We start from the raw sequence: 27824 nt of genomic DNA, 5'->3' as shown, positions 1-27824 counted from the left end.
AAATACATCATTGTTTCTTTACCTTGCAGAGTATGGCTTCCTTTCCAGGTTTGTTAGAATTTGTTGAGAATCTGTAGTAGTAGATTCCTCTGGATCCTCAGTTTCTCTGGCTAGAAAAAGAAAAGGTGCCTGAGGTGTGGCGAGTTGAAATTTAATTGTATAGTGTTGTTATGCCAGCAACCCAAAAAGGGTTGCCCTTTTTCACATGAATGAGGAGGCTGTCTCATTGCAGTGTTTAGTGTGTCTAGTGAGAGAATAACAGGACTCACTTCTTGTTAACTTCTTGTTCCTGTGTTCTCAGAAACATGGCCAAGTGGGAATAATTTGCTGAGGCACAGATTCCTGTTTTTATTTATTTTTTTGTTTTATTTATTTTTGATACAGAGAGAGACAGAGCATGAGAGGGGGAGGGGCAGAGAGAGAAGGAGACACAGAATCTGAAGCAGGCTCCAGGCTCTGAGCTAGCTGTCAGCACAGAGCCTGACGTGGGGCTCGAACCCATGAACGTGAGATCTGACCTGAGCCGAAGTCGGAGGCTCAACCGACTGAGCCACCCAGGCGCCCCAGATTCCTGTTTTTAAATATTGCCTGTGTGCCATGAAGCTGAGGAGAGGAGGGATAGGCTTGATTTAGTTTAGCCTTTGGGGGGAGGTTCTTCCTCTTCAATACCATGTGTTCATTAGGCGAAGAAAGCGTGATGAGGACCGACATGACATTAACAAGATGAAGGGTTATACTCTGCTCTCGGAGGGCATCGATGAGATGGTGGGCATCATCTATAAGCCCAAGACTAAAGAGACCCGGGAGACCTATGAGGTGCTGCTCAGCTTCATCCAGGCTGCCCTTGGGGACCAGGTGAGGAAGCCAAAGCGTGAAGCCATGTTTTTTGGAGAGGGAGAAAGTTGCAACTGGGAGGCACCAGAAGAACCTTGACTGTGAATTTTCCTTTGTGGGCCATAGTTTGTGGAAGGGACTAATGTTTACTGTTGTGGAATAGCACTTTACATGTCTTCTCTTTTTCAGTTCTCACATCAGCTCTGTGATTAGGTCCTGTTAATATTTATTTTTCATTTTACAGGTGAGAGGTAGGAGACAAAGAATAGTTAAGTAATTTTCCCATGTGACAGAGGTAGAATTTTGCAGGGTCACCATAGGAGCCTAGGTATTCTATATCTGGAATCTGTGTTCTTGACCATTACATATGTGTGATTAGTTTAAGGGGATCTTTGAATCTCAGAGGCTCTGGTGAGGATAAAGAATTACCAAAAGTTTGGTGGGCTAGAGGAGCACTGGGGAGCGCCTGCAGAAATGTGCCAGACTGTCGTGGAATCCGGGTCCTACTTCTTGAGATGACCTACCTAATCTTTTTAAAAACAGGTCTTCCTTCACTTGTGGCCTATAACGAAAGTAGTCAGAATTTGGTAGGCAAGTTTTAAAGAAGCATGGCTCTTCACATCCTGTTGTCACATAATGCTGGTTGGGGATGTTCTAGGTCTTGTTCTAAATTTTTTTTTTAACCTCTAGCCACGTGATATCCTTTGTGGGGCAGCTGATGAAGTTCTAGCTGTTCTAAAGAATGAAAAGCTTCGGGACAAGGAAAGGAGAAAGGAGATTGACCTGCTGTTGGGTCAGACAGATGACACCAGATATCACGTGCTAGTGAACTTGGGCAAAAAGATCACAGACTACGGCGGAGACAAGGAAATCCAGAATATGGGTAACTGAGTTTCTTCTGTCCTTATCTTATTAAATGATTGCTTTTGACTTCTAAATTTGATCTGCTAGCCTCAGTCATTAGAGCCTCTGAACGTGTCAGCGAGTTCTCATAACCTGTTTGGTGTTTGAGGAGTTGTGATGAGAAATCAGAATCCCTAGATTACAGCAGCCATTTCTTACTCTTAAGAGCCTTTTGTATAGAACCTGTGGGAAAACATGGGCAGACCCTGTGTGGGGGCAGGGGCCTGACACACTCAGGTGGTTGAGTGGGCAGTCCAGGGCCGTATCCAGAATTGGCAGGTTGGAGAAGACCTCAGAGGTGGCAGTGTAGATGGCTGTCTTAAATTAAGTGTCTTAGTCTGTGGGTCCTGAGACTATAGATCTCTGCTGAGGACAGGCAAGTTGGGCAGGTGGAGAGGAATTAGCTCTGTGGTGCCTCATTTCATCAATTCATTACTCTTGTTCTTACTCCTTATCATCGCAGATGACAACATTGATGAGACATATGGTGTGAATGTTCAGTTTGAGTCTGATGAGGAGGTGAGTGATAAAGCAAATGGACCCAGTCTGTTCTTGTTTTTTGAAATTGTTAAGGTGAGGAGACCACTTCTGGTGTAAAGAAGCTCCCTAACTTAAGCCAGATAATTTGAAATAAGTGGATCAGCAAAAATAAAAAGTACAGTGTGTACCTGCATTGAGAGCATACACCACCATGATTTACTCTGTTTTAATCTATTGTGATGATTTTCCACTTTTCAGTACTGTGTCTTGCCAGTTTTTTTTTTAATGTATGTTTATTTTTGAGAGCCAGAGCAAGAGAGAGCATGAGCAGGGGAGGAGCAGAGAGAGAGGAAACATAGAATCTGAAGCAGGTCCCAGGTTCTGAGCCGTCAACACAGAGCCTGACGTGAGGCTTGAACCCACGAACTGTGAGATCATGACCTGAGCTGAAGTCAGATGCTTAAGACGCTTAACCGACTAAGTCACCCAGGTGCCCCGTGTCTTGCCAGTTTTAGAAGAATGCACATTTGCCCAAGAGCATAGGCATATTTTGTACATGTTTGTTAAAGTAACAATTGCAGCAGCCACTGAGATTTAACACCTAACCAGAATTTCTTGGGGGTGCCTGGGTGGCTCAGTCAGTTAGTTGTCTGACTTCGGCTCAGGTCACGATCTCATGGTTCATGAGTTTGAGGCCTGCCTTGGGCTCCATGCTGGTGGTGCACAGCCTACTTGGATTTTCTTTCTCTCTCTCTCTCTCTCTCTCTCTCTCAAAAAATAAGGGAGTTTAACAAAACTAAGGGGAGAAGCAGAAGAGAGAGTAAAAGCATCCAGTGAATCCATGCCAAGTGGATTTAAGAGTAATGAGGTCATTCAGTTAAATATATTGTGGAGTAAGGCTGACCCAGGCTCCAGTAAGCTATTGGTTCCTACCTGCCTCTCTTCTATTGTTCTAACCATGGATCCAATTTTAAGTGATTCAAGGGAGAGGTTCTGTGATGATGCCAGAGTCCCTTCCGAATCATGAGTTGGGGTTGGCTGTTTCTGTAGGAAGGTGATGAAGATGTGTACGGGGAGGTTCGAGAAGAGGCATCTGATGATGACATGGAAGGGGATGAGGCCGTGGTGCGCTGCACCCTTTCGGCTAATGTAAGTACAGTTTGTTCTTGCCTGTTGCTGCAAGGTTGGGGGGATTTCTGGGTGTAGCGTTTGTTTCTCATACGTAGGTCCTGTCATATATTACTTACCAGGCTACTCTTTTATAGGAGCCATAATAAACAATCAGTGTCTTGATTTTCTTAAGATTTCAGTCACTCATTCTCCTTTCCAAAGGCATGTGTTGATGAAATCTTAGTTTGGTATACTCCTGAACTCAACATAGCAGAGTTTTGTTTTTTTTTTTTTCCTTATGGAAAGTCCTCAAAGGATGGTAGGCTCTGGGTGGCAGGTAGGACTTCGTGGCAGGATGATGAGAAAGCCCTTGGTGCAGACAGAGGTGGTGTGAGCTAATGCCTGGTTACTTTTGTAGCTTGTAGCCTCGGGGGAACTGATGAGTTCCAAGAAGAAGGATTTGCATCCTCGGGATATTGATGCATTTTGGCTACAGCGGCAGCTCAGTCGCTTCTATGATGATGCCATTGTGTCACAGAAGAAGGCAGATGAAGTGTTGGAGATTTTGAAGGTACGGCCAAGACATTGTTTTGTGTGCATCATATGTATCTCAGCAGATGGGACAGTGGATGGAAGCAGATGGCTGCATCCTTAATCATGGTGTTACCTTCTCTCTGCAGACAGCCAGCGATGATCGGGAATGTGAGAACCAGCTGGTTCTGCTCCTTGGTTTCAACACGTTTGATTTTATTAAAGTGTTGCGACAGCACAGGATGATGAGTGAGTATATAGTGGTCCCTTCTGGAGCACGTATGGACTGTGTGTGCGTGTGTGGTGGAGGCTCTGTCTCTGTTAATTTTCATCGCTTCAGTGCTGCTTTTGTTTGCTTTCTCCCCAAGGTTGAAAGGTGATTTTACCTTTCCCTTCTCACCTTCCCTTTCTTCCTTTTGCTCTTGGCAGTTTTATACTGCACCTTACTGGCCAGTGCACAGAGTGAAGCGGAAAAGGAAAGGATCATGGGCAAGATGGAAGCTGATCCAGAGCTCTCCAAGTTCCTCTACCAGCTCCATGAGACCGAGAAGGAGGATCTGATCCGGGTAAGGGCTGGGTTGGTTTGTCTGATTCCAGAGCTAGACTGTTTGATTTGGAAAAGAGACATTAGTTAGAAGATTATAACATAAAGCTGAATTCCTATTAGAAGAGGGAGTTGAAGAAGTAATTTCTCTGAATTCTTTGAGGTTTGTCACTGGTATAGGTTAGAATCTACACATTCACATTGGTGTGATCAAGAGACTGTTGATTTTTCTGTGGTCTTCACCAGCGCCATGGGCTGGCTGTTCGTTCTTTGTTTACACAATAAACCATGGTATCTACTGAAAATGCAGCGACAGAACACATATGCTGGCTGAACACAGGACCCACACTTCTACCCTTAGGGTTAGCCCTTGATGCTGCATTGTTGAATGTCTGCTTTTGAAGTCCCTGTGCATTGTCCTTTTAAAGCTGTCTATTTGCTTTCATCATTCTGGTAGTCCCCATGACAAGTGTCTGAACATAAAGAGCCATCTTTCTGTTTTGGGACTTACTGGTGAGCACCTGTGAGTCAGGCCTAGCTAAGTAGGGAAGTGACCAGAACCTACAGTGGTGAATAATTGTTACTTTATATTTTCCCCCATCCCAGGAGGAAAGGTCCCGGAGAGAGCGGGTACGTCAGTCCCGAATGGACACAGACTTGGAAACCATGGATCTGGATCAGGGTGGAGAGGTAAGTATCTGATCATTTCCAAGGCTGTGCTGGATGGAAAACTTAATTGTTCACCTTGTTCACTTTTTTTTTTGTCCCCCGTATTCCCAGGCACTGGCTCCACGTCAGGTTTTGGACTTGGAGGACCTGGTTTTTACCCAGGGGAGCCACTTCATGGCCAATAAACGTTGTCAGCTTCCTGATGGGTCCTTCCGTCGCCAGCGCAAGGGCTACGAAGAGGTGCACGTGCCTGCTCTGAAGCCCAAGCCCTTTGGTTCAGAAGAAGTGAGTGAATTGCTTTTCTCAGTTTGCTGCTTAGCTTACCTCCCTTCCAGTTTGGATTTCAACTCATTGGCCGAAACATGGCCTTGTGTCATGGATATTTTATCCCAGAAATGTAAGTTGCTTCAGTTAACCCATTTTGATTTTGAGCCCAGGGGACAATATTGAATCTCTGGTCTGGCCTTCAGTGGAGAGTTACTTGGGGGGTACCAGGAAATGCAGTCCTGGCCATCCTGCAAAACAGCCTGCTCAAGGGTGCTGCCAGTATGACATGCATGGCATTTCTTCCTTCTAGCAACTGCTTCCAGTGGAGAAGCTGCCGAAGTATGCCCAGGCTGGATTTGAGGGCTTCAAAACACTGAATCGGATCCAGAGTAAACTCTACCGTGCTGCTCTAGAGACGGATGAGAATCTGCTGCTGTGCGCCCCTACTGTAAGCACTGCCCTGGCTGCTTTGTTCCTGTGGGAAGTGGTGTAGGTGGCAAGGTTGTTCATCTTCACCCAAATCCTCCCCCAATTCTTTTGTCTTTGATGGAAGAGATGTTAAATGGTAGGATAAAAGTCTCAGGACGTGCTCTGATGTCTGTTTTGGTGATAAGCCTGTAGAAGTGAGGGCAGGTACACAGGCCTTCTCATCTTTGACTCTGTCGTAGGGTGCGGGTAAGACCAACGTGGCCCTGATGTGTATGCTCCGAGAGATAGGGAAACACATTAACATGGATGGCACCATCAACGTGGACGACTTCAAGATCATCTACATTGCCCCTATGAGGTCTCTGGTGCAGGAGATGGTGGGCAGTTTCGGAAAGGTAAGGGGATAGAATGGTACTGGGAATAGGTCTCGTGCATCACTGCTTGTATTAGGGCATCTCTGGAATGCTTTGTGTGGTGTTTCTCTTCCACTCCAAGGTGGAGCTTAACCAGGTCCAGAGTATTTCTGAAGCAAGAGTGTCCTGGGCCTGTCTTGGACTTTTGTGAGGATTTAGCATCTTTCTGTTATCGTCTCCAAGGCAGTTTTCTGCTATTGTTATCATTTACATTACTGAAGAATTTATGAAACGCTCACGGGGTATAGTTGATAATAGACCTGGCGGTGGTATTCCAGATTCTGTTATCTACAAGTTTCCATTTCCCCGTCTTTTTGCAGATGTCCCAGAGATTCTTTGCTTCATTTGCCTGAGTGTAAACTTGAGTTTATTTTAGAAATACGTGTTTGTGTGATCAATTCAGTTCAGCTGATAGTTCCCTGTTGTGTCAATACCTCCCTCTAATACCCTACGTTCAGTCTTCCCAGATAAAGGCCCCCTTCAAGCATTCTTGCCTGACGTGCTTCTCCTCCACTTAGCGCTTGGCGACCTATGGCATCACTGTCGCAGAACTGACTGGTGACCACCAGCTGTGCAAGGAGGAGATCAGCGCCACTCAGATTATCGTCTGCACCCCCGAGAAGTGGGACATCATTACCCGCAAGGGTGGGGAGCGCACCTACACCCAGCTTGTGCGGCTCATCATTCTGGTGAGCAGGGAGCGCTGGGCATCTAAGAGACCAGGCCTGGTCCAGGAGGGTTTGCTGGGTTTTAACGCTGTTTCTTCAGTGCTTTCCTTCAGTCACTAGCCTTTATGATGACAGCTGTTGTCAGTATTGCTGTTCCCATTAAATGAGAATCTGCCCCTAATTAAAAGATTTCCGACGAGGTGCATGGTGTTTGCCATGTTATTGTTTATGTTTGTTTGATGTCTGAAGTGTTCTGAAATAAATGTAAACAGACAACTAATTGTGCCCTCCTCCCAGGAGAGCTTTATAAATAAATAATCCATTCTCAGGCGGAATGGGGAACAGGATATTGTGTTCCAGATGTACAGAGAGCACCCAGAGAAGAATGACTTTGAGTCTGGTTGTAGTTTCTGTAAGTTGTCCGGGAAAGCAGAAAGGAGATCTCACATGTTCACTTTCAGTATTCTAGGGCTGGGCTTGGCAATCTGTGGCTACTGGATTTTGTTTTATTGAAATATAGCCATATGTGTTTATTTGTATATTGTTACAGCTGCGTTTGTGCTTCAGTGATAGAATTGAGTGCAATTAACTCTTGAAAAATGAAGGCTTGAACTGCCTGGGTTCACTTATATGTTAATTTTTTTTTTTTTCAGTAAATAGAATATATTACTGTAAGTGTATTTTTCCTTATAATTCTAATAACATCTAGCTTACCTTATTGTAAGAATGCAATATATAATACATGTACAAAATATGCATTAATCAACTATGTTATTGGGCTCTGGTAAAGAGTAGGCTCTCGGTAGTTAAGTTTTGGGGGAGTTAAAAGTTACAAGGGGATTCTCGACCCTGGAGCATACCTGACCCCTGCACTGTACAAGGGTCAGCTCTCTTGATGACAGACTGTATGGCCCACAAGCTTAAAATACTGGTTAGCCTTTTATGAAGTTTGCCTGCCCCTGCTTTAGTGCTACTCAAAGTCTTGTTAGAAGTGCAGAGTCCCTGACTTTATCCCACATCTACTGAAACATAATCTATATTTTAGTAAGATGCTCTGCTACATGCTGAAGTTCAAGAAGCACTGCCTTAGGCTATGTGAACTCATCATTTGATGCATGATGTCTTTTGCAAGTACAGAGTAGTAAGAGTGACTGCCCAGAAGTGAAGCCTTATTTGATATAAAGTTTGCTGAGAAGCTTCATTTTTTGTAAAGAAATTAATCTTTGAGTGAAGTTACAAGGAACTGATTTACCCGAAGTATCAGATTTTCTTGCCATAAAGCATTAGGTTTCAGTTATCTAGCAAAGCAATTTGGTGGTCAGAGCATGTTCTTTTCTGGGGTATTTTGTTGGGGATTCCTTTTCATCTTTATTTGGCATAGGAGGTATGTACTGCAGGATGGGGCTATTCTTAAGAAAGAGGGCTACATTTTTCTAGCCCTAGTGATAATTCACCACCTCCTCATTCCTTAGGATGAGATCCATCTTCTTCACGATGACAGAGGCCCTGTGTTGGAAGCTTTGGTGGCCAGGGCCATCCGAAACATTGAGATGACTCAAGAGGATGTCCGACTTATCGGGCTTAGTGCCACCCTCCCCAATTATGAAGATGTGGCTACCTTTCTGCGTGTAGATCCTGCCAAGGGCCTCTTCTACTTTGACAACAGGTATGAGAAAGACTGGGAGAAGATTAGGGTGACCTTCCTGATGCCCTTCCCCTTTTTCAAGGAGCTCTTTTGGATTGGATATTAGAAGGGTTTTGGGTTTTAATGCGGTGTGAATCCAGAAAAGAATGTCCTTTCCGTTGAAAACAACTGTCTGTTTCGTCAATATTTTGTGCCAGAAGCCTCATTGATCGAACTGTTGAACTTCTAGCTTCCGCCCAGTGCCTCTGGAACAGACTTATGTGGGTATCACAGAGAAAAAAGCTATCAAGCGTTTCCAGATCATGAATGAAATAGTCTATGAGAAAATCATGGAACATGCTGGAAAAAATCAGGTCTGTCCATGGTTTCCTATTAAACTCTATTCTTTTGAATTTTTGATGTATATAAAGAGAGAAAACACAATATAAGTCACCAATGTTAGGAGTGAAATTGGATATTACTATAGAACCTGTCGCCATTGAAAGGGTAATAAAGGAATACTATGAGTAACTTTACACGTAAATTTGACAACCTAGAAAAAATAATGGGCCAATTCCTCAAAAATTACTAACTACCAAAACTCAGCCTAGATGAAACAGATAACCTGAATAGTCTTATAACCATTAAGGAAATTGAATTTGTAATTTAAAAATTCCTAAAAAAGAAAGCCCCAGGGGTGGATAATCAGTCTCTCTCTCTACATTATCAAGGGTCTTTCCATAGAAGATTTGATTGGCTTACAGTAAAACTAAAGATAAAAACTATAAACTTGTGAAAGAGGGCATTTTATTAGAAAATATATAATTTTTTAATTGAACACCATTTGGTCATGTTAACCAAGACAAAAAACAAGGAAAAGTGACAGGGTGTGTATAGATTTTTATCTGATAAAGCATATGAATCTCGATGAAGAGAGAAATCTTCTTCCCTTCCTTCATTCCTTCCTTTCTCTCTCCTTCTTTGCTCTTTCTTTTTCTCCCTTTCTCTCTCTCTGTTTTTTCTTTTCTTTTCTTTTTTTTTTCAAGTTTATTATTTCTCTCCAGTTTAAGAGCAGAGAGAAAGAGAATCCCAAGCTGGTTCTGCACTGCCAGCGCAGAACCCAACGTGGGGTTCAAACTCACAAAACAGATCATGACCTGAGCTGAAATCAACAGTTGGATGCTTAACCGACTAAGCCACTCAGGTGCCCCAAGAAATTTAAATCTTTTCCTGGTACTAAATACTTGGAGGACTTTATTTCCTACCAAATGGTACTAGTCTATACTGAGACCTCCTAAGTCCTTTTATAAAGGCTAGTGCCTATCACTTAATACAGTATTTCAGGTGTTATTTTGCAGGTACATTCTTCAGTGACTTAGAATCCTGTCGGGTGCCTGAACACTAATTTGTAATTGAGATTTTTGAATTTGCATCTATATTATATTTAAACATGGTTTTAAAGATAGAATGTAGCTTAGTTTCCCAGCTACAGGATTCCGGCACTTTGCTTTGTAGCCTTGTTCACATAGGGTCTTATGGGTTTCTGAGTCAGTATACATTCCTGCCATTCCTCTTCGGGGTTTCTGGCCTCATAATGGTGTAGTCTCTACTTCCTGCTGCGGGTGCTGTGGGGCCAGAGGAGTGAGGGTGATCGCGGTGTCCCCTGACTGGGGCAAACCATGGTTTCTCCTTAGGTGCTTGTGTTTGTGCACTCCCGGAAGGAGACTGGGAAGACGGCCAGGGCCATCCGGGACATGTGCCTAGAGAAGGACACTCTGGGTCTGTTTCTGAGAGAGGGCTCGGCCTCCACAGAAGTCCTTCGGACAGAAGCTGAGCAGTGCAAGGTGAGGAGAGACATGCCCGGTTCTCTTGTTTCCTACCTGGTAACTGGTTCAATCCGAGGTTGTCCAGACAGTCTTCACCTGCATCGTGATGCTGTTGTTTCACACAGGTTAAGGTTGACTGGGTCAGGTTATGTGGAATAGGTAAAGGACAGGATCTCATGGGAGGAGATCTACTTAGTCTCTGTAGAGTTCTCACAGCAAATCTCACTTCATCACCTGTTCTTTTTCTGTTCCACAGAACCTGGAGCTGAAGGATCTTCTGCCGTATGGCTTTGCTATTCATCACGCAGGCATGACCAGAGTTGACCGGACACTTGTAGAGGATCTTTTTGCAGATAAACACATTCAGGTGAGAGTGGCACAGTGTAGACTTCAGAAGACTTCAGGTGTCAAATGCCATGTTTGCACCCGGTACTTGATTGTTTCTGGCTCAGGTAAACCGGGTTACGGGGTGGTGGTCAGTATAGTAGGTAGAGTTTTGTGCCACCCTTCCCAGCTCTTCACATACTGTATCAGAGAAGATGAGTGATTTTAGGAAAGCATCTGAGAACCATAACAAAGTGTGTCAGTGACTCCAGATGTCCCCAAGCAGGGCCTCATAAGGTTAGGACCTCGTGTAGTCTCTCTCTCAGGGTGTATTATAAATTGTCTGATAACCTTAAGTTGATTAATATCTACCTTTTAAGTATCTCGAGAACCATGGAATGTTAATTGTTGAATAGACGAGGAACCAAAGGACTCCTTCCCTTGTTACTCTAGTGTTACTTTGACAAGTGTAGGGCCTACTTCGGTCTTGCTAGAAGCTCTGAGGCCAGTTTCCAAGAGAACCTGGGGATACTAACCCTGTGGTGGTAACGTCTTTTCCTTATTACCTTGCTTTGCTTCTGTAGGTTTTAGTTTCCACAGCAACTCTGGCTTGGGGTGTGAATCTCCCTGCACATACCGTCATCATCAAAGGCACCCAGGTGTACAGTCCAGAGAAGGGGCGTTGGACAGAACTGGGGGCACTGGACATTCTGCAGGTATAGAGCCTTTGAGGTTACTTTCAGTGGAGAAAGGTATCCTGTGTGTAAAATTTATGCTAGGAGGCCAAAAAGGTGGCTGATGGAAGGTGGGGTTCTGTAAAGTAGAAGTGTGGGAACAAACTACAGGCTCTGTGGCCACAGCCCTTTCAAAAGGTGTGCTGTTTCTGACCTAGATGCTGGGACGTGCTGGAAGACCCCAGTATGACACCAAGGGCGAAGGCATACTTATCACATCACATGGAGAACTACAGTACTACCTGTCCCTCCTCAATCAGCAACTTCCTATTGAGAGCCAGATGGTATCAAAGTTGCCTGACATGCTCAATGCAGAAATCGTGCTGGGGAATGTCCAAAATGCCAAGGTAGGGAGGGCTCTGCCCTTGGCGCGTCTTACCTCCTCCAGAGAAGCAGGGTACCAGGGTGGGATGGTCTCCGTTGTGGTGTGGTGGACCACCAGCATGTAGGGCTCTCCAACCCTGTGCCCCACATCTTCGGTGTAAGCGGTCTCTCAGAAGCATGTCAGCTCTGGCTGACAGTTCCCCTTATTACCAAGATCTCACAAAGGGACTGTCTTTCTAAAACCTTCAGAAGACAGCGTAATATACATTCTTCTGGTTGGGAATTAATTTCTCTTTTTTTTAAATGTTTCTTTTGAGAGAGAGTATGCACATGTGAGCTGGGGAGGGACAGAAAGAGAGGGAGAGAGAATCTGCACTGATAGTGGGGGAGCCCAAGTTGGGGCTCATTCCCATAAACTGTAAACTCATGACCTGAACTGAAATTAAGACTTAGACACTTAACTGACTGAGTCACTCAGGCACCCATGGAATTAATTTTTTAAACAATTTTTAATGTTTGTTTATTTTTGAGAGAGAGAGGGAGCATGAGTGGGGGAGGGGCAGAAAGAGAGGGAGACACAGAATCCGAAGTAGGCTCTTCAGGCTACAAGCTGTCCGCACAGAGCCAGATGTGTGGCTCCAACTCACGAACCATGAGATCATGACCTGAGCCAAAGTCAGACACTTAACCAACTGAGCCACCCAGGTGCCCCTCTGGAATTAATTTCTAAGTGATCTCTGAGAGCTTTTCATATGGACATCAGTTCTCTATGCTGAGACCAACGAATTCTCTTGTAGGATGCGGTGAACTGGCTTGGCTATGCCTACCTGTATATCCGAATGCTCCGATCCCCAACCCTCTATGGCATCTCTCACGATGACCTCAAGGGAGACCCCCTGCTGGACCAGCGCCGCCTGGATCTGGTTCATACTGCTGCCTTGATGCTGGATAAAAACAATCTGGTCAAGTATGACAAGAAGACCGGAAACTTCCAGGTGAGTGAGTTGAGGGATTGAACCAAAGGTTTCAATAAAAGTGGTGGTCTCAGGAGATAATTGTTTAAATTTCTTAAAAAAAAAAAAAAATTTTTTTTTTCTAAGGTTTATTTTTGAGAGAGAGCCAGTGAGAGCCAGTGAGAGCCAGGGAGGGGCAGAGAGAGAGCAAGGCATAGAATCCGAAACAGGCTCCAGGCTCTGAGCTGTCAGCACACAGCATGAAGTAGGGCTCGAACTCACAACCTGAGCCAAAGTTGGATGCTCATCTGACTGAGCCACCCAGGTGCCCCTTAAATTGCTCTCTTGATTTAAGCACTGCCTGTGTAATTGCCTATTATTTCGAATTGTAGAAAAATAGGGATTGGACTGTGCTCTTTGAATCTAGGAATTTGTAAAATGGTATATAGAACCTGATGGTGCCTTCTTTCTGTCACTTAAGTCGAGGTGGCTAGTTGACCTGTCTTTTCTGTGTGGGCATCAGTTCCCCATAGGTCAGTTTATTGTGCCATCTTTTTTTCATGTGCTTGGGCGAGGTGCTCTTGTTGCTGTGAGTTCCTCCGGTGGGCACCTGTTGCCTGCGGTGAGAGGTTGCCACTTGTTTATGATTGGATTGATTCTTTGTCCTTTGTAGGTGACAGAACTGGGCCGTATAGCCAGCCACTACTACATCACCAATGACACAGTACAGACCTACAACCAGCTGCTTAAGCCCACCCTCAGTGAAATTGAGCTTTTCAGAGTCTTTTCGTTGTCTTCAGAGTTCAAGAACATCACCGTGAGAGAGGTGAGTCCACAGTGTGTTGGGACGTGTGGTTGGTACTCACTGCTGAGTTGCTGGATGGGTTCTCTCCTCAGTCACCTGGCTTTTCCTTGACCTGTTTCCTTCTTGCGGCAGGAGGAGAAGCTGGAGCTGCAGAAGTTGCTGGAGAGGGTGCCCATCCCTGTAAAGGAGAGCATTGAGGAACCCAGTGCAAAGGTGAGCTCGCTCCTCTCCCAGGCATAAGGATTGGGTGGTTTTGTAACCCTCTAAAAAGTGAATCTTGAATTTGAGTTTATGTTTGATAACCTGCTCAGTTTTACCAGTTTTTGCATCCTTTTCTCATGTTCTTTATGTGGAGTAACAGTTCACATTCCTGGAAGCAAGAGCGGTAGATCTGACCTGGCATGGATCCCAGAGCAGAAATGGGATTTCACTTTCTTGGACCATTCCATGATTGGTCAGCTTCTCGCCCACCTTGCTTTTTTTCAGATCAATGTGCTCCTCCAAGCCTTCATCTCACAGCTGAAATTGGAGGGCTTTGCGCTGATGGCAGACATGGTGTATGTTACACAGGTAAGAGTGCAGATGTGCTGCTAGGAGAGGAGGGCTGAACAGTTCCAGTCCCTTGTGCTGTTGTGTGTTTTGCAGAAAATAGGGCTGACACTAATGAGGTGGGAAGAAGGCCAAGTTTTGTTCTAGTTGGCTCATTGGTTGATGTGCATATGGCATAGCCACTCTGTGTCGCTGATCTTGGGCATGAGAATAGGTAGGGCCTTAAGCGAGAGTGCCCGGGAGGTGCCATAGGGAGAGTCTTGAGATACAGTGTTTGCTTCCTTACAGAGAATGACTTTCCCTTATGGTTAGACTCCTCTGCAGATGCAGAAATGGCAACAGGCTATATTAGCTGCACTTTATCTTTATCTTTAAGGGCAAGTCATTAGCATCATTAGTTTTGCCAGAAGTCTTGAGTGCTAAATGAGCCAAACTTTAAATCATGTGGTGAATATTAGGTTAAGATGTTGTACAGTAAGCTGGAGCTGCACGTTTCTAACTATTCTGCATTCAGCAAGCATGTGCTACCTAAAAGGGGAAAAGCAGGGACGCCTGGGTGGCTCATTCAGTTAAGCATCTGACTCTTGATTTGGGCTCAGGTTATGATCTCATGGTTTGTGAGTTTTGAGCCCCCAATCGGGCTCTGTGCTGACAGTGCAGATGGGGATTTTCTCTCTCTCTCTCTCTCTCTCTCTCTCTGCCCCTCCTTTGCTCTCACTCTCTCTCAAGATAAATAAACTTTAAAAAAGTCTTTAAAGGGGGGGGAGTAATTACAGAGGACTTTTTTTTTTGAGTGGTGTAACCAGTTACATCAGAGCGTGAAGTAATTAAGTCAGGTGTCGGTGTTTCATGAGGCCTGGGGATGGTGGGGACCTAACTGAGGGAATGCTTTATCTTTACCCAGTCGGCTGGCAGGTTGATGCGTGCCATCTTTGAAATTGTCCTGAACCGAGGGTGGGCGCAGCTTACAGACAAGACACTGAACCTCTGCAAGATGATCGACAAGCGCATGTGAGGGCTTGCTCGGCTGGAAGCCGGTCCCCAGGCTGAGGGTGTGGTGGGCAAGCTTGCGTTATCTCTGGTCCTCACTCATGAAATGGGACTTGGACTTGGGTAAAAGTTGAGAAGAGGGAGGGCCCTTTGGGGCAGAGCCTGGGGGTGAGGGGAGAGTGGTGGTGAGTGATGGCTTTCAAGTCTCACTGCTGGTGCAGTTCCAGATGCCTTCCTTTAACAACTGTGTTGTGTGGGTCACAGCTAATTGGAAGCCATGACAAAGGCAGTTTGTTTCACAGGGAACTGACGGCTAATGTTTCCTTCCTGGCTAGGTGGCAGTCCATGTGTCCTCTGCGCCAGTTCCGGAAACTCCCTGAGGAGGTAGTGAAGAAGATTGAGAAGAAAAACTTCCCCTTTGAGCGCCTGTATGACCTGAATCATAATGAGATAGGTGTGTGGGGAGCTACTCTCTTTGTCCTTACTGCTCAGAAATCGTTCTAAGCCTTGCGTTCCATCTCCGGGGCCTGGTGCCCTACTGTCCTGTGTTCACGTCTCACATCCCTCCAGAGTAACGAGGCTAGCTCCTGGTCCCGGGACTCGTTCCTCTGGGCCACACTGAGATCGGGCTCTGCCACCTGCCCTCAGGGCCTGGGCTGCAGCTGTTCTTGGCAGGCTGGGCTGCAGCCCCTGCTCTCTCTGTCCTTCTAGGGGAGCTTATCCGCATGCCGAAGATGGGGAAGACCATCCACAAGTACGTCCACCTCTTCCCCAAGCTGGAGCTGTCGGTACACCTGCAGCCTATCACACGCTCCACCCTGAAAGTGGAGCTGACCATCACGCCGGATTTCCAGTGGGATGAAAAGGTGAAGATTTGCTTGGCCGAGGGACTGCTCGCAGAATGCTCCTGAGGAGAGCTGGATTGGGGTTGCAAGTCCACGCTGGCTCATGTTCCTATTACTTATGCTTGTGTTGACAGGTCCATGGTTCATCGGAGGCGTTTTGGATTTTGGTGGAGGATGTAGACAGTGAGGTGATACTCCACCATGAGTATTTTCTACTCAAGGCCAAGTATGCTCAGGATGAGCACCTCATTACGTTTTTCGTTCCTGTCTTTGAACCGCTGCCCCCTCAGTACTTCATCCGTGTGGTGTCTGACCGCTGGCTCTGTGAGTGTGTCCTGCATGCTCCCACAGGGGCAGGTCTTCCCGGGGAGTCAAAAGAATGTCTTTCCTTTTGTACTGGACTGGACTTTGTGGGGTCCGTGATAGTATCTTCTGCTGCTTTGGGGTCTCTAGGATGCATGGAGGGGCTCTGAGGGGCCTTTAGGCCAAGAGAGGACTGCTTACGACCCCTCCCATTTCTGTCCTGGCAGCTTGTGAGACCCAGCTGCCTGTCTCCTTCCGGCACCTGATCCTACCAGAGAAGTACCCACCTCCAACCGAGCTTCTGGACCTGCAGCCCTTGCCCGTGTCTGCCCTGAGAAACAGTGCCTTCGAGAGCCTTTATCAGGATAAATTTCCTTTCTTCAACCCCATCCAGACCCAAGGTAGGCGTTTCTATCCACATGTGTTTCGTTCCTTTGGACGCCCTTTGAGATTCCCTAAAGACAGATCTGTTCAGTGGCAAGAAGGGAAGTAGGGCCTTAGATAGGTGTGGGAGCTCACCACCAGCCACTGTTGGAGCACACCAGGCCTTTTTCCTTTCTCAGTCCTTGGTTACTATTCGGTTTCTTTTACTTAGTTGCCTCATTGAGGAGGGTCAGCAGAGCAAGGTCTTATGGTGCATTGGTGTTTCTCAGGCTCAGAGGCTGGATTTGTGCTCCTATTGCTCAGGTGTTGAACCAGGGCATGCAGTTTTGTTGTTTTTTAATGTATTGTTTTGTTTTTATTTTGAAAGAGCACAGGGAAGGGGCAGAGAAGGAGAGAGAATCCTAACTAGGCTCTACACTGTCAGCACAGACCCTGACGCGGGGCTAGAACCCACAAACTATGAGATCATGACCTGAGCCTAAGTTGGACGCCAACCGACTAAGCCACCCAGGAGCCCCTGATCTTTTTTTTTTTTTAATGTTTATTTACTTTCTTAAGAGAGAGAGAGTGTGAGTGGGGGAGGGACAGAAAGAGAGGGAGACACAGAATCTGAAGCAGGCTCCAGGCTCTGAGCTGTCGGCACAGAGCCTGATGCGAGGCCTGAACTCACAAACCGTGAGATTATGAGCTGAGCCAAAGTTGGATGCTTAACTGGCTGAGCTGCCCAGGGGCCCCCGACTTTAACCAGTCTTGATGCCAGGACTGAGGCTTTACCTTCTTTCAAGGAGAGTGTTGGAGGGACAGAGAAAGGAAGCCAGTTCTTCTTGTTCTGTGTCCTGGTCCCTGAGAAGACGGGCAGAGAAGCACAGGATACTTGGCTTACTTCTCTCTGCCATCCTGCAAATCTCCCTGCTACCCGGCCTGTTGGTCTTGGGCTCTTCCCCTGTTGCTTGTGTGTGAGAGCAAGGGAATGAGGGGAGAGGTACAGAAGGCCGGCTGCAGCTAGAGGCCCTAATGCTGCTCCCTTTGTTGTTGGCACTTGATGGCTGACCGGCTGAGTTTCTCCTGGTGTCCTCTGTTCTGAGTCTCTTCTCTCCTTGATGTCCCCACTGCCGACTTCCAGTGTTCAACACCGTCTACAACAGTGATGACAATGTGTTTGTGGGGGCGCCCACGGGCAGCGGGAAGACCATCTGTGCGGAATTTGCCATCCTGCGGATGCTGCTGCAGAACTCGGAGGGGCGCTGTGTCTACATCACCCCCATGGAGGCTCTGGCAGAGCAGGTGTGTGGGGTTCTGCTGTGTCACGTGTGAGTTTTCCTGCAAGCTGTTTTCATCTGCATCCAGATCAAGATTTTCTAAGCCCTTGAAATTTGCCGTGTTCATTGGGGCAAGACTCTTTGCTTTCTTTTGTTCATGTCCCCCCAGCTTGTGTCCTAAAGAAGAATACTCTTAAAGGTCAGTGTGAGATTATAAGGTAGCTTGACACCTACAGATCATCAGGTCTCTGTGTTTGGCTTCTCAGACTCTTATCATTGCAAATGAGATGATGCCTGTTGTGGCCTGATGTTTTGCTGCTCTTCTTTTCCCTGCATGCCAGGTTTACATGGACTGGTATGAGAAGTTCCAGGACAGGCTCAACAAGAAGGTGGTGCTCCTCACGGGGGAGACTAGCACAGACCTAAAGCTTCTGGGCAAGGGCAATATCATCATCAGCACCCCTGAGAAGTGGGACATTCTTTCTCGGCGGTGGAAGCAGCGCAAGAATGTCCAAAACATCAACCTCTTCGTGGTGGATGAAGTCCACCTTATCGGGGGCGAGAATGGGGTATGACTTAACCTTGCACCATAGGAGAGGGGCTGTGATTGGCTGAGTGTCCTTGGCCTTGGAACTTGCATTTGAGTCTGAGACCATAGACTAGGCACTTCTCCCAAGAGGATTCTACTTGTTGCTGTATTCCAAAGGGACATTGTGACTTTTTTGTAGTACTTTTGGCAAAAAGCATTGCTTAGTGAAGATTGGTGACTGTGGAGGAGGTAGAACCAAAGATAGGAGAGCCCCTAATTGGAAGGAAGAGTTAGGTGATCATTTTGAGGTGGTTGGACTAGACAGAAAGGATAAGTCAGGGTTGAGAAGGGGGAAGGGAAGGGGAGCTTGGGCCCATAGTGACTCCCCACCTCTGTCCCAGCCTGTCTTAGAAGTGATCTGCTCCCGGATGCGCTACATCTCCTCCCAGATTGAGCGACCCATTCGCATTGTGGCACTCAGCTCCTCGCTTTCGAATGCCAAGGATGTGGCCCACTGGCTGGGATGCAGTGCCACCTCGACTTTCAACTTCCACCCTAATGTGCGCCCCGTGCCCTTGGAGCTGCACATACAGGTAGGGCCTGCTCTCTGCATTCCTGCATGGCCTCATGTTGGAGTATCAGGTCTTGTAACTTCTTTTCGTTTCCCTCTGTCTCCAGGGCTTCAACATTAGCCATACACAAACTCGCCTGCTCTCCATGGCCAAGCCGGTGTACCATGCTATCACCAAACACTCTCCCAAGAAGCCTGTCATTGTTTTTGTGCCATCTCGAAAGCAGACCCGCCTCACTGCGATTGACATCCTCACCACGTGTGCAGCAGATATCCAGCGGCAGAGGTGGGGGAGGGGAGTTGGGTCAGTGAGGTTGGCACACCCTGAAGAGTGTTCTATTTATGAGGGTGGGGGTGAGCCCCGTTGGGCTAGGGGCTCAGCAGCTGCATAGTTGGAAGGGTCTGGCAAAGGATTGGGACTGCTCTGAGCTGAGTCCATGCCCGTGCCACCTAGGTTCTTGCATTGCACCGAGAAGGATCTGATCCCGTACCTGGAGAAACTCAGTGACAGCACGCTCAAGGAAACACTGTTAAATGGAGTGGGCTACCTGCACGAGGGGCTCAGCCCCATGGAGCGACGCCTGGTGGAACAGCTCTTCAGCTCAGGTGAGAAAAAGTGCTGTGGCCTAGAGGGAGATTGTATCTAGGAGTGTCACAGGTGATAGGCACGAAACTTTAGGATGTGGGTGATCCTTTCCTACCATACACTAATCATCTTCAAAGTACTTTTCTGATTGGTTTATGTATTACCTCATTTGATTCTCCCAGTAATCTTGTGGTATAAGTAGGATATTGTCCCTACTGGCTAGATGAGAAAACAGACAGGTACATATGGTGGAATTATTTCAGAACCTGGTTTTCTAGATCAGGACTTTTGACAAGTAAGTAGACCTGGTTTTCCATGGATATCAGACTCACCAAGGTTGTTAGACCTTAGAAATGTATGAAATCAATGGTAGAGTCTCCTTTGGGTGGCCTGTGTGCCACCCTCCCATGTTGATCTCTGGCATTTCACATAGACTATTATCACTCTGACACTCCTTGGTGGAGCTGCAATGGAGATGCTCCTGCCAGAACCACTCACCGGCACTCTTTGACCCTTAAATCTATTTGGTTTGATGTATGCTCCCAGCTCAGTTTTGCTGTCCTGTACTGAGCCGGCCTGTGACTGAGTTGGTGTTAACATTTTCCAGTCAGCAAGCCAGTGTGTCAGGCAGATGGCTAAGCCTAGCTCTCTGCGCTTTGGAGTCTGTTCCAAGATTACCTTGTTTCCTCTAGGTCAGTCCCCCCAAGCAGGGCAACAGCAGCATAGAGCCAGCTCTTCTAGTACTGTTTTAGCCCTTAGCCATTATTATGGCTCGTTTCCCAGCTTGCTTTGCTCTGAGTTCTGAAACATAGCACAGGATAAGCCCCTACATGTGTAGAAGGAGACTCCCATGGAGCCCTGCACTCAGTCGTCTTCTCCTCTCTGCCGCTCAGGGGCTATCCAGGTGGTGGTCGCTTCTCGGAGTCTCTGCTGGGGGATGAACGTGGCTGCCCACCTGGTGATCATCATGGACACCCAGTACTACAATGGCAAGATTCATGCGTGAGTCTAGCTGTGCTCTGCATTAACGGGAACCTTCCTCCTAAAAATGAACATGACATCTGCAGATCCAAAAATTAGCTATTCTGAAGAAGTGTTAGGGAACTAAACAGCCAGCTGAGATTCCTCCACAGCTAGGTGTCAGAAAGTTTTTCGTCTCAGGACCTAGGTTCACATTTGCTTTTATGGTCATCCTCTCATATTTCAGCAAGTTGGAGAACCAGGGAGTTTGATCTAAAGACTAGATAGTTAACTCATTTGTTTTATAGATTGGGAAAGTTATATGGTCCAAGTTACACACCTTTGTGGTGACGAGTAGTAGAGGGTCAGTTTTTCTCAGAAAAAACTTGAATGATTTGACTCTTAATAATTGTTTTTTCTCAAAATGTAGACTTTTAATTTAAGGGAGTGTTATTTAACATCTAAAATTGCATCTAGGTGTGGATTTAAGTCTGGTGACTTGATAATTCTTGAAGTATACACCTTTTTGGGGAGCCTAACTTAACATATTTCATCCTTTAATAGGGAGTTTCTTTCTTTTGGCACTCAATGGGTGTGTAGCTTTGGTTCAAGGACCCTGAGCAGCAGTGTCCCAACTCTTAAACTTGAAAACTATAGGTAAACAAGTGAAGCTAGTATCCAAGCACAAGAAGTCATGAACACAGAACTTCTTGTAATTTGCCATTGTCTCATATTTACGTTTTATTCTTTGATATTGAGATAGTCTGAGCCTCCTGAGTGCGGCCTCTGTGTTGATGCACCCTTGCCTGCCTTATTCTCTTCTGTCACCAGGTATGTGGATTACCCTATCTACGACGTGCTTCAGATGGTGGGACATGCCAACCGCCCTTTGCAGGATGATGAGGGGCGCTGTGTTATCATGTGCCAGGGCTCCAAAAAGGTCAGTCCTGGCCGTGGGCACCCTCTTGAGATCCTGGGCCTCAGACTATGTTCTTTAATAGATGCCTTTCATTGTTTACAGTTTGTCAACTTCTGTTTTTTATTCTTGTTTATTATTTTAATTTTCCATATTACTTTTATAATAAACCTCTCAGCCATGTGGAATTTTGTAGCCCTTTGTTTTTGCTACTGCTCTTGACTCCCATGTGTCAAAGTCTTCTCCTTCTGGTTGGTTCCTCGTGTATTGTTAGGCCTGTATGACTTGCTGTATTCCTGTTCCCACTGTAAAAATACTCAGTGATGCCAGTGGGAACAGGCATGCACACCCAGCATTCCAGGTCCAGACCCAGTTCATCTTGTCTGTGTACCTGATTTCCTCTAGTCTTGTATTAGCTGTGTCTGTCACACAAGGGGCATTGCCTGTTCATTTGCCCTTGGCCCTTTATTGTGACCATGTTGTCATTGAGTCTTTATTACTGTCTCTCCTTTTCCAACCCACAGGATTTCTTCAAAAAGTTCTTATATGAGCCCTTGCCAGTAGAGTCCCACCTGGACCACTGTATGCATGACCATTTCAATGCTGAAATTGTCACCAAGACCATCGAGAACAAGCAGGACGCTGTGGACTACCTCACCTGGACCTTTCTGTACCGCCGCATGACACAGAACCCCAATTATTACAACCTGCAGGGTCAGTGGACTTTGGAGCACAGTATTTTTCTGTGGTTCTCATAGCCCTGGCTGGCCAATTTCCCTGTGACTCCCCACTTGTGTCTCACCTTTGCAGGGATCTCCCATCGTCACCTGTCTGACCATTTGTCCGAGCTTGTGGAGCAGACCCTGAGTGACTTGGAGCAGTCCAAGTGCATCAGCATTGAAGATGAAATGGATGTGGCACCTCTGAACCTGGGCATGATCGCTGCTTACTATTACATCAACTACACCACCATTGGTGAGGGGCTGGCAGGGGCTGTGTCTGGGGAGACCAAGCTAAAGAAGTCTGACAACAGGGGTCTGTAGCCCACTGGGATGAGAGCATAGGGCTTCAGTGCCCTGGGAGCACATTCCAGGGATGTATCATAGGGTGGTAAGGAGTAATGCAGGCAGTTCATTTTCCCGCCTGCTCCTTTTCTGCCTGTGTTTGACTCCTCCCATTTCTCCTCCTCTTTGGCTATCAGAGCTCTTCAGCATGTCCCTGAATGCCAAAACCAAGGTACGAGGGCTTATTGAGATCATCTCCAATGCGGCGGAGTACGAGAACATTCCCATTCGGCACCATGAAGATAACCTTCTGCGGCAGGTGAGGGCATCTTGGATGCAGGAGAACATCTTTGGAGTTGAAACTTGGCCTGTGTGCCCGGAGCACATGTTGTCCTTGTCACCATAGGAAGACCCTCACACATCATCCACACTTCTCTGTTTTGAAGGGTTGTCAGCTTGGGGCAGGTGGTTCTTTGGGCCTGAGAGCTGTTCTCAGGCAGGGTCACCTGTTCGTCACCAGCTCTTTTCCTTCCACTCCCCAGTTGGCTCAGAAGGTCCCCCATAAGCTGAATAATCCTAAGTTCAATGACCCACATGTCAAGACCAACCTGCTTCTGCAAGCTCACCTGTCCCGTATGCAGCTGAGTGCTGAGCTGCAGTCGGATACAGAGGAAATTCTTAGCAAGGTATAGGGCGGGTGTGGGTGTGGAGTTGGGGGGCCAGTGGTGACCTGTGAAGTAGCGGTTCCAACCCTACCTTGGCTTGTACTCCTGTATCCGTATAGGCAATCCGGCTGATCCAGGCCTGTGTGGATGTCCTTTCCAGCAATGGGTGGCTTAGCCCTGCCCTGGCAGCTATGGAGCTGGCCCAGATGGTCACCCAAGCCATGTGGTCCAAGGACTCATACCTGAAACAGCTGCCACACTTCACCTCTGAGCATATTAAACGTTGCACAGACAAGGTGACCTGAGTTTGGACCTGGACGGTTGGGTATCTGTGCCAAGTTCCTGGAGAAAGTGGCGGGGGGGGGGGGCTTGTGGGGGTTGTGGGAGGGGAGTCACAGAATGGGGGAGTTCTGGTTCTGATTCCTCTGAGAGTGTTACATATTGAGGTACTAGAGGGCCTGACCGTACAGTTGTGGGCTGTGTTTTTTCTGAAGTCATGTCTTTGGATGATCTGATAGCACATGAGTTAAACTAGCAGTTGTTTGGAGCCAGGTTTCATCTGCTGTTTGTACGTGTTCTCCTTCTCTGACCTCTGAATGCCCGCCGCAGGGAGTGGAGAGTGTTTTTGACATCATGGAGATGGAAGATGAAGAACGAAATGCGTTGCTTCAGCTGTCTGACAGCCAGATCGCGGACGTGGCCCGCTTCTGCAACCGCTACCCTAACATTGAACTGTCTTACGAAGTGGTGGATAAGGACAGCATCCGAAGGTGAGCCACAGCCGTCCAGGCGCCTGCTCCCGGGGTCCCTGCCAGGCACATGACGGTGTGGTGACCCCATTGCCACATTGCTGATGTGCTTCCGTGCTCTTCTCTCACACAGTGGCGGGCCGGTTGTGGTGCTGGTGCAGCTGGAGCGGGAGGAGGAAGTCACAGGCCCTGTGATCGCACCTCTCTTTCCACAGGTGTGTTCTCATAGCTGGACAGAAACAAAAACAGAAAGCTTCTTGAAATTTCCCCCTGAAAGACAGTGTGATAGAACTAGGATTTTAAAGTGATCAAAAGCAATCTCCAACTCAGTTTGTAAATAGCGGTATGAGGTATCTTCTGGAGACCTTGTTCATTGACTAGAGTCCAGAGGTAAGGGTGCAGTATCACTGGGGAAAGGAAATTCAGTGTCATGACAGGACACAAAGCTGAAAATTAATCTTGGGGCCGTGGGTGGTTTTGGGTTTTTTGTTTTTTTTTTTTTTTTTGCTTTAAAACAATTTAGTAGGTGACTGATCAGTTGTACAATACTGTTCATCTCCATGACTGCTAAGATGCATTTGTTTTTCAATGGCTCCGAGACAGTTGGGTTTTTCTAGTCAGTGTTTCTTCTCCCTCCTCTCTCACTACTCCTCACTCTGCTTCCAGTACTTGGTTCTTTACCACCAGAAAACAGCCTGATCCCTTACATGAGAGAATAATTGAAGACTGAAATCAGAAACCAGATACACTATAATGTTTTATTTTGCAAACTAGTTGTTTAATAGGCTCTGGTGAAAGAGTGCTTCAAACGAACACCTGGGCTTTCTCTCCGGAATGGCCCACAGAGAGGCTTTCGATAGAGGCGAGGCCTGCTTTGGGTCCTCTTTGCTGGCAGCCTCGTCTCCATGCCAACATGTTTTGCTTATATGTGTTTTTTACTTTAAAAAGGATTTCTGAGGAACTCAGCTGCCTGGCCCCAAAGACTAGATTTCTAATAGTGGAATCTTAGATTCAATGACAAGGACTGAGTGGGAGAAGACATTTTGCAATAAATAAGGAAATGAGCCAGAACCAATAAGGAGTTCATTTGTGACACCTTTCGATAGTCTTGAAATCTTAAAATTATAACAGATTGAGGAAATTTTAGAAAGCTTTCTATCTGGTTTTTGTTTTCCTATTTTTATAACCATTCCTATGGTCTCATGGCTGTCAAGTTTTACATGTTGAAATTCTTGGCTTTTGGTCACTGCAGAAACGTGAAGAGGGCTGGTGGGTGGTGATCGGCGATGCCAAGTCCAATAGCCTCATCTCCATCAAGAGGCTGACCTTGCAGCAGAAGGCCAAGGTGAGTGTACCCTGGCCCTGACATTTCTTCTTAGCTGGGGTCCTTCCCGACTGTGTTCATGCTCACCTGGGTTTCTGCTGCTCTCTGTAGGTGAAGCTTGACTTTGTGGCCCCAGCCACTGGCGCCCACAACTACACTCTGTATTTCATGAGTGACGCTTACATGGGATGTGACCAAGAATACAAATTCAGTGTGGACGTGAAAGAAGCAGAGACAGACAGTGACTCAGACTGAGTCCAGAGGCACTTACTCTTGCAAAGAGAAGAGTTACACCTGAATCAGGAAGATGTACAGTCGTATGGGGACCGGGTCTGTTTGCGTGGGGTCTGGCCAGTCAGTGCTGTCCCAGCCCCCCTCCACTACTTTGCCCCCTTGCTCCTTTGCCATCCAGACTTTGCATCTAGTGTCTGTAGGTGTCCTGTGTACAGCATTTTTAGGCATGTTCTGTGTAGTTCATTTGTCAAACATTCTAATAAAATAACATGGGAGAAACCGCTTATCTTTGCAATGTTTCCAAATTAATGTTTCTTTTGTCTGCCTAAGGCCCTTGGCCAAAAAGATTTTTTTTTTTTTTAAGCCATTGAACTTGTATAGTGAATACCTCTAGAGGACAAGGCTACTCTTTAGGTGGGCTGTCACCCCTGGCCATTTCAGTGTAGAGGTGGGATCAATGTGAAATAGCTTCATTTTGTCAGATTTATCCCCTTGTCCTACTACCTCAGTTGTTACCCAGATAGCACTACAGTGGGAACTGACTCCGAACGTTAGTCTCTCACTATCTGCAGTTTCCCCTCCCATAAGGAGGCAGTTCCAGAAAAGAGGGATTAAAATGCACCAGCTGGGTGGGGCCCAGTCTTGATAAACCAATTTTGTAATCTTAGATTTATAAATTTTCCTCTTTAAATTCTTGCCTTACATTCTTTAGGAATAAATATGCATACAATTGGAGATAATTTTCAAGCCTAGTTTCTCTAGGCCAGCAGTTTTCAAACAATAACACATTAGAACCTCTTTTACACTACAAAAAACCCCCAAAGAAATTTTATCATCTATTGACCTTTACTATATTAAGGATTAAAACAAAATTTAATGCATTTAAAAATAATTATGAGAAATACTTTCCAAAACAAATCCAGGGAGAAGACTGCATTTTACACTTTTACAATTTTTCTTTATTTTGAGAGAGAGAAAACGCAAGTGGGGGAGGTACAGAGAGGAAGAACATCTCAAGCTGGCTGTGTCAGGGCAGAGCCCAATGCGGGAGGGGCAGCTGAATCCCATGAACCAGATCATGACCTGAACCAAAATCTAAAGAGTTGGACCAGTGCTTAACTGAGCCACCCAGGCACCCCTCCCTACAAATCTCTAATGTCTGGTTTAATAGAAGACATCCCCATGGCTGTTTCTACAGTTTTGTATATTGTTTTTTGAGTTAAAGCAAAATGAAGTCAAGTTTATTTTATACAGATACAAAGTCAGAAAAGAGATTTTAAAGCCTTTCAAGTGATCAGCTATTTGATGTTCAGCAAGATGCTGCAAGTGAGTTCTTTTTAAATGTTTTAAAATTTATTTTTGAGAGAGACAGCGTGAGCAGGGGAGGGTCAGAGATAGAGGGAAACACAGAATCCGAAGACAGGCTCCAGGCTCTGAGCTAGCTGTCAGCACAGAGCCCAACGCAGGGCTCGAACCCATGAACCACAAGATCATGACCTGAGCCAAAGCTGGACGCTCAACTGACTGAGCCACCGAGGCGCCCTGTCTGCAAGTACGGTTCTTAAAGGCAATGTGGAATGTGAACCCTCATCAGTAATAAGCTTTGTGTGCTCTATTGTGTTAAGACCCATTCCGAATGAATCTCTTACCATGAATGATTTTGTAACATCATGGTTTAGTCATTTAGAAAATGTTGGTTCACTGATTTAGGCAAATCTTCCAAATGACACGTTTCATCATAAAATCACTTCTGTTAATACAACTAATCTCATCAGAAAAGTCTCAAGTGTTGGGAAGATGTCAAGTTCATGATGGCAATACAAGTTTCCAAAAGTCTAATTTTTGCCTAAGAGCTCTTATTTTTTCACTGGCAACACTATCAGTTTCCCTTGAAGTGAAAGTCTCATTCCATCTGTTTTCCAGAAAATGTCTGCCAAATAGTCAATTCTAAATAACACTTTGCTAGTTCAAGTAAAAGTGGTATACCATCAAGACCCAGTTCAGCTTGTAACTCCACTGTACGACTGCTTTTCATCTAGACAGTCTTACTGCAATGTGTTTTATCATACTTTCCACTATCAGAATATTAGCCCATTCTTAGGGGTCAAGATTTAACACACTTCTTACTGGTTCTATCCAAGAAATTTGCCAGTATTTTTTTTTTTTTACTGTGAGAGCAAGGCAGTTGAAGATCATGACCACTAGTATTGGCTGCCACTGCCTTGATTCCTGCCAAGGTGCCAACAGCTGACCTCGGGTCCCCCAAAAGGCTCTCAAGACCTCACTTTTGAGAGCTACTGTGCTAGGCATTGCCTCAGCTGTCTTTTCAAAGTCTAAGGTCATGATTCTTGTGTTGTAAAAAACCCAAGTGAAGGCTGTAGCTTTGGGGACGGTCCTCAAGTCAAAACCAATTTGGAAGTGCCTTTCAGAAGACAACTTGGGTGAGACTGAAGAACTGATTGCCTATGGAGTAATTCTCTACCTTTTTTTCATTATCATGCCTCTAATGAGCCTTATT

The 27824-nt window shown here is 46.1% G+C and overlaps 1 protein-coding gene across 1 annotated transcript in view; it reads left to right on the top strand.

The window, feature by feature from the left end:
* Nucleotides 1-25592, top strand: part of SNRNP200 (small nuclear ribonucleoprotein U5 subunit 200) — a 28093-nt gene extending 2501 nt beyond the window's left edge. Inside the window, exons 3-45 of the mRNA XM_029937866.1 lie at nucleotides 684-855; nucleotides 1525-1717; nucleotides 2201-2256; nucleotides 3268-3366; nucleotides 3746-3898; nucleotides 4008-4107; nucleotides 4288-4424; nucleotides 5009-5092; nucleotides 5183-5356; nucleotides 5649-5786; nucleotides 6007-6162; nucleotides 6699-6869; nucleotides 8321-8514; nucleotides 8723-8846; nucleotides 10167-10316; nucleotides 10555-10665; nucleotides 11207-11338; nucleotides 11515-11703; nucleotides 12478-12675; nucleotides 13307-13459; nucleotides 13571-13651; nucleotides 13925-14008; nucleotides 14892-14998; nucleotides 15313-15431; nucleotides 15689-15843; nucleotides 15957-16146; nucleotides 16353-16526; nucleotides 17633-17793; nucleotides 18110-18337; nucleotides 18699-18890; nucleotides 18976-19154; nucleotides 19323-19474; nucleotides 20348-20456; nucleotides 21246-21354; nucleotides 21855-22044; nucleotides 22141-22305; nucleotides 22532-22653; nucleotides 22877-23020; nucleotides 23119-23295; nucleotides 23609-23769; nucleotides 23882-23963; nucleotides 25001-25093; nucleotides 25184-25592. Of these exons, the coding sequence (XP_029793726.1) occupies nucleotides 684-855; nucleotides 1525-1717; nucleotides 2201-2256; nucleotides 3268-3366; nucleotides 3746-3898; nucleotides 4008-4107; nucleotides 4288-4424; nucleotides 5009-5092; nucleotides 5183-5356; nucleotides 5649-5786; nucleotides 6007-6162; nucleotides 6699-6869; nucleotides 8321-8514; nucleotides 8723-8846; nucleotides 10167-10316; nucleotides 10555-10665; nucleotides 11207-11338; nucleotides 11515-11703; nucleotides 12478-12675; nucleotides 13307-13459; nucleotides 13571-13651; nucleotides 13925-14008; nucleotides 14892-14998; nucleotides 15313-15431; nucleotides 15689-15843; nucleotides 15957-16146; nucleotides 16353-16526; nucleotides 17633-17793; nucleotides 18110-18337; nucleotides 18699-18890; nucleotides 18976-19154; nucleotides 19323-19474; nucleotides 20348-20456; nucleotides 21246-21354; nucleotides 21855-22044; nucleotides 22141-22305; nucleotides 22532-22653; nucleotides 22877-23020; nucleotides 23119-23295; nucleotides 23609-23769; nucleotides 23882-23963; nucleotides 25001-25093; nucleotides 25184-25327 (6202 nt within the window). The 3' untranslated portion in view covers nucleotides 25328-25592. The remainder of the gene's footprint in view (nucleotides 1-683; nucleotides 856-1524; nucleotides 1718-2200; nucleotides 2257-3267; nucleotides 3367-3745; nucleotides 3899-4007; nucleotides 4108-4287; nucleotides 4425-5008; nucleotides 5093-5182; nucleotides 5357-5648; nucleotides 5787-6006; nucleotides 6163-6698; nucleotides 6870-8320; nucleotides 8515-8722; nucleotides 8847-10166; nucleotides 10317-10554; nucleotides 10666-11206; nucleotides 11339-11514; nucleotides 11704-12477; nucleotides 12676-13306; nucleotides 13460-13570; nucleotides 13652-13924; nucleotides 14009-14891; nucleotides 14999-15312; nucleotides 15432-15688; nucleotides 15844-15956; nucleotides 16147-16352; nucleotides 16527-17632; nucleotides 17794-18109; nucleotides 18338-18698; nucleotides 18891-18975; nucleotides 19155-19322; nucleotides 19475-20347; nucleotides 20457-21245; nucleotides 21355-21854; nucleotides 22045-22140; nucleotides 22306-22531; nucleotides 22654-22876; nucleotides 23021-23118; nucleotides 23296-23608; nucleotides 23770-23881; nucleotides 23964-25000; nucleotides 25094-25183) is intronic.
* The last annotated feature ends 2232 nt before the right edge of the window (nucleotides 25593-27824 follow it).

This window comes from Suricata suricatta, chromosome 4 (genome assembly GCF_006229205.1).
Source record: "Suricata suricatta isolate VVHF042 chromosome 4, meerkat_22Aug2017_6uvM2_HiC, whole genome shotgun sequence".
Taxonomy (NCBI): domain Eukaryota; kingdom Metazoa; phylum Chordata; class Mammalia; order Carnivora; family Herpestidae; genus Suricata; species Suricata suricatta.
Note: the sequence above shows the minus strand (reverse complement) of the source record. Positions and strands in the feature narration are given on the sequence as shown.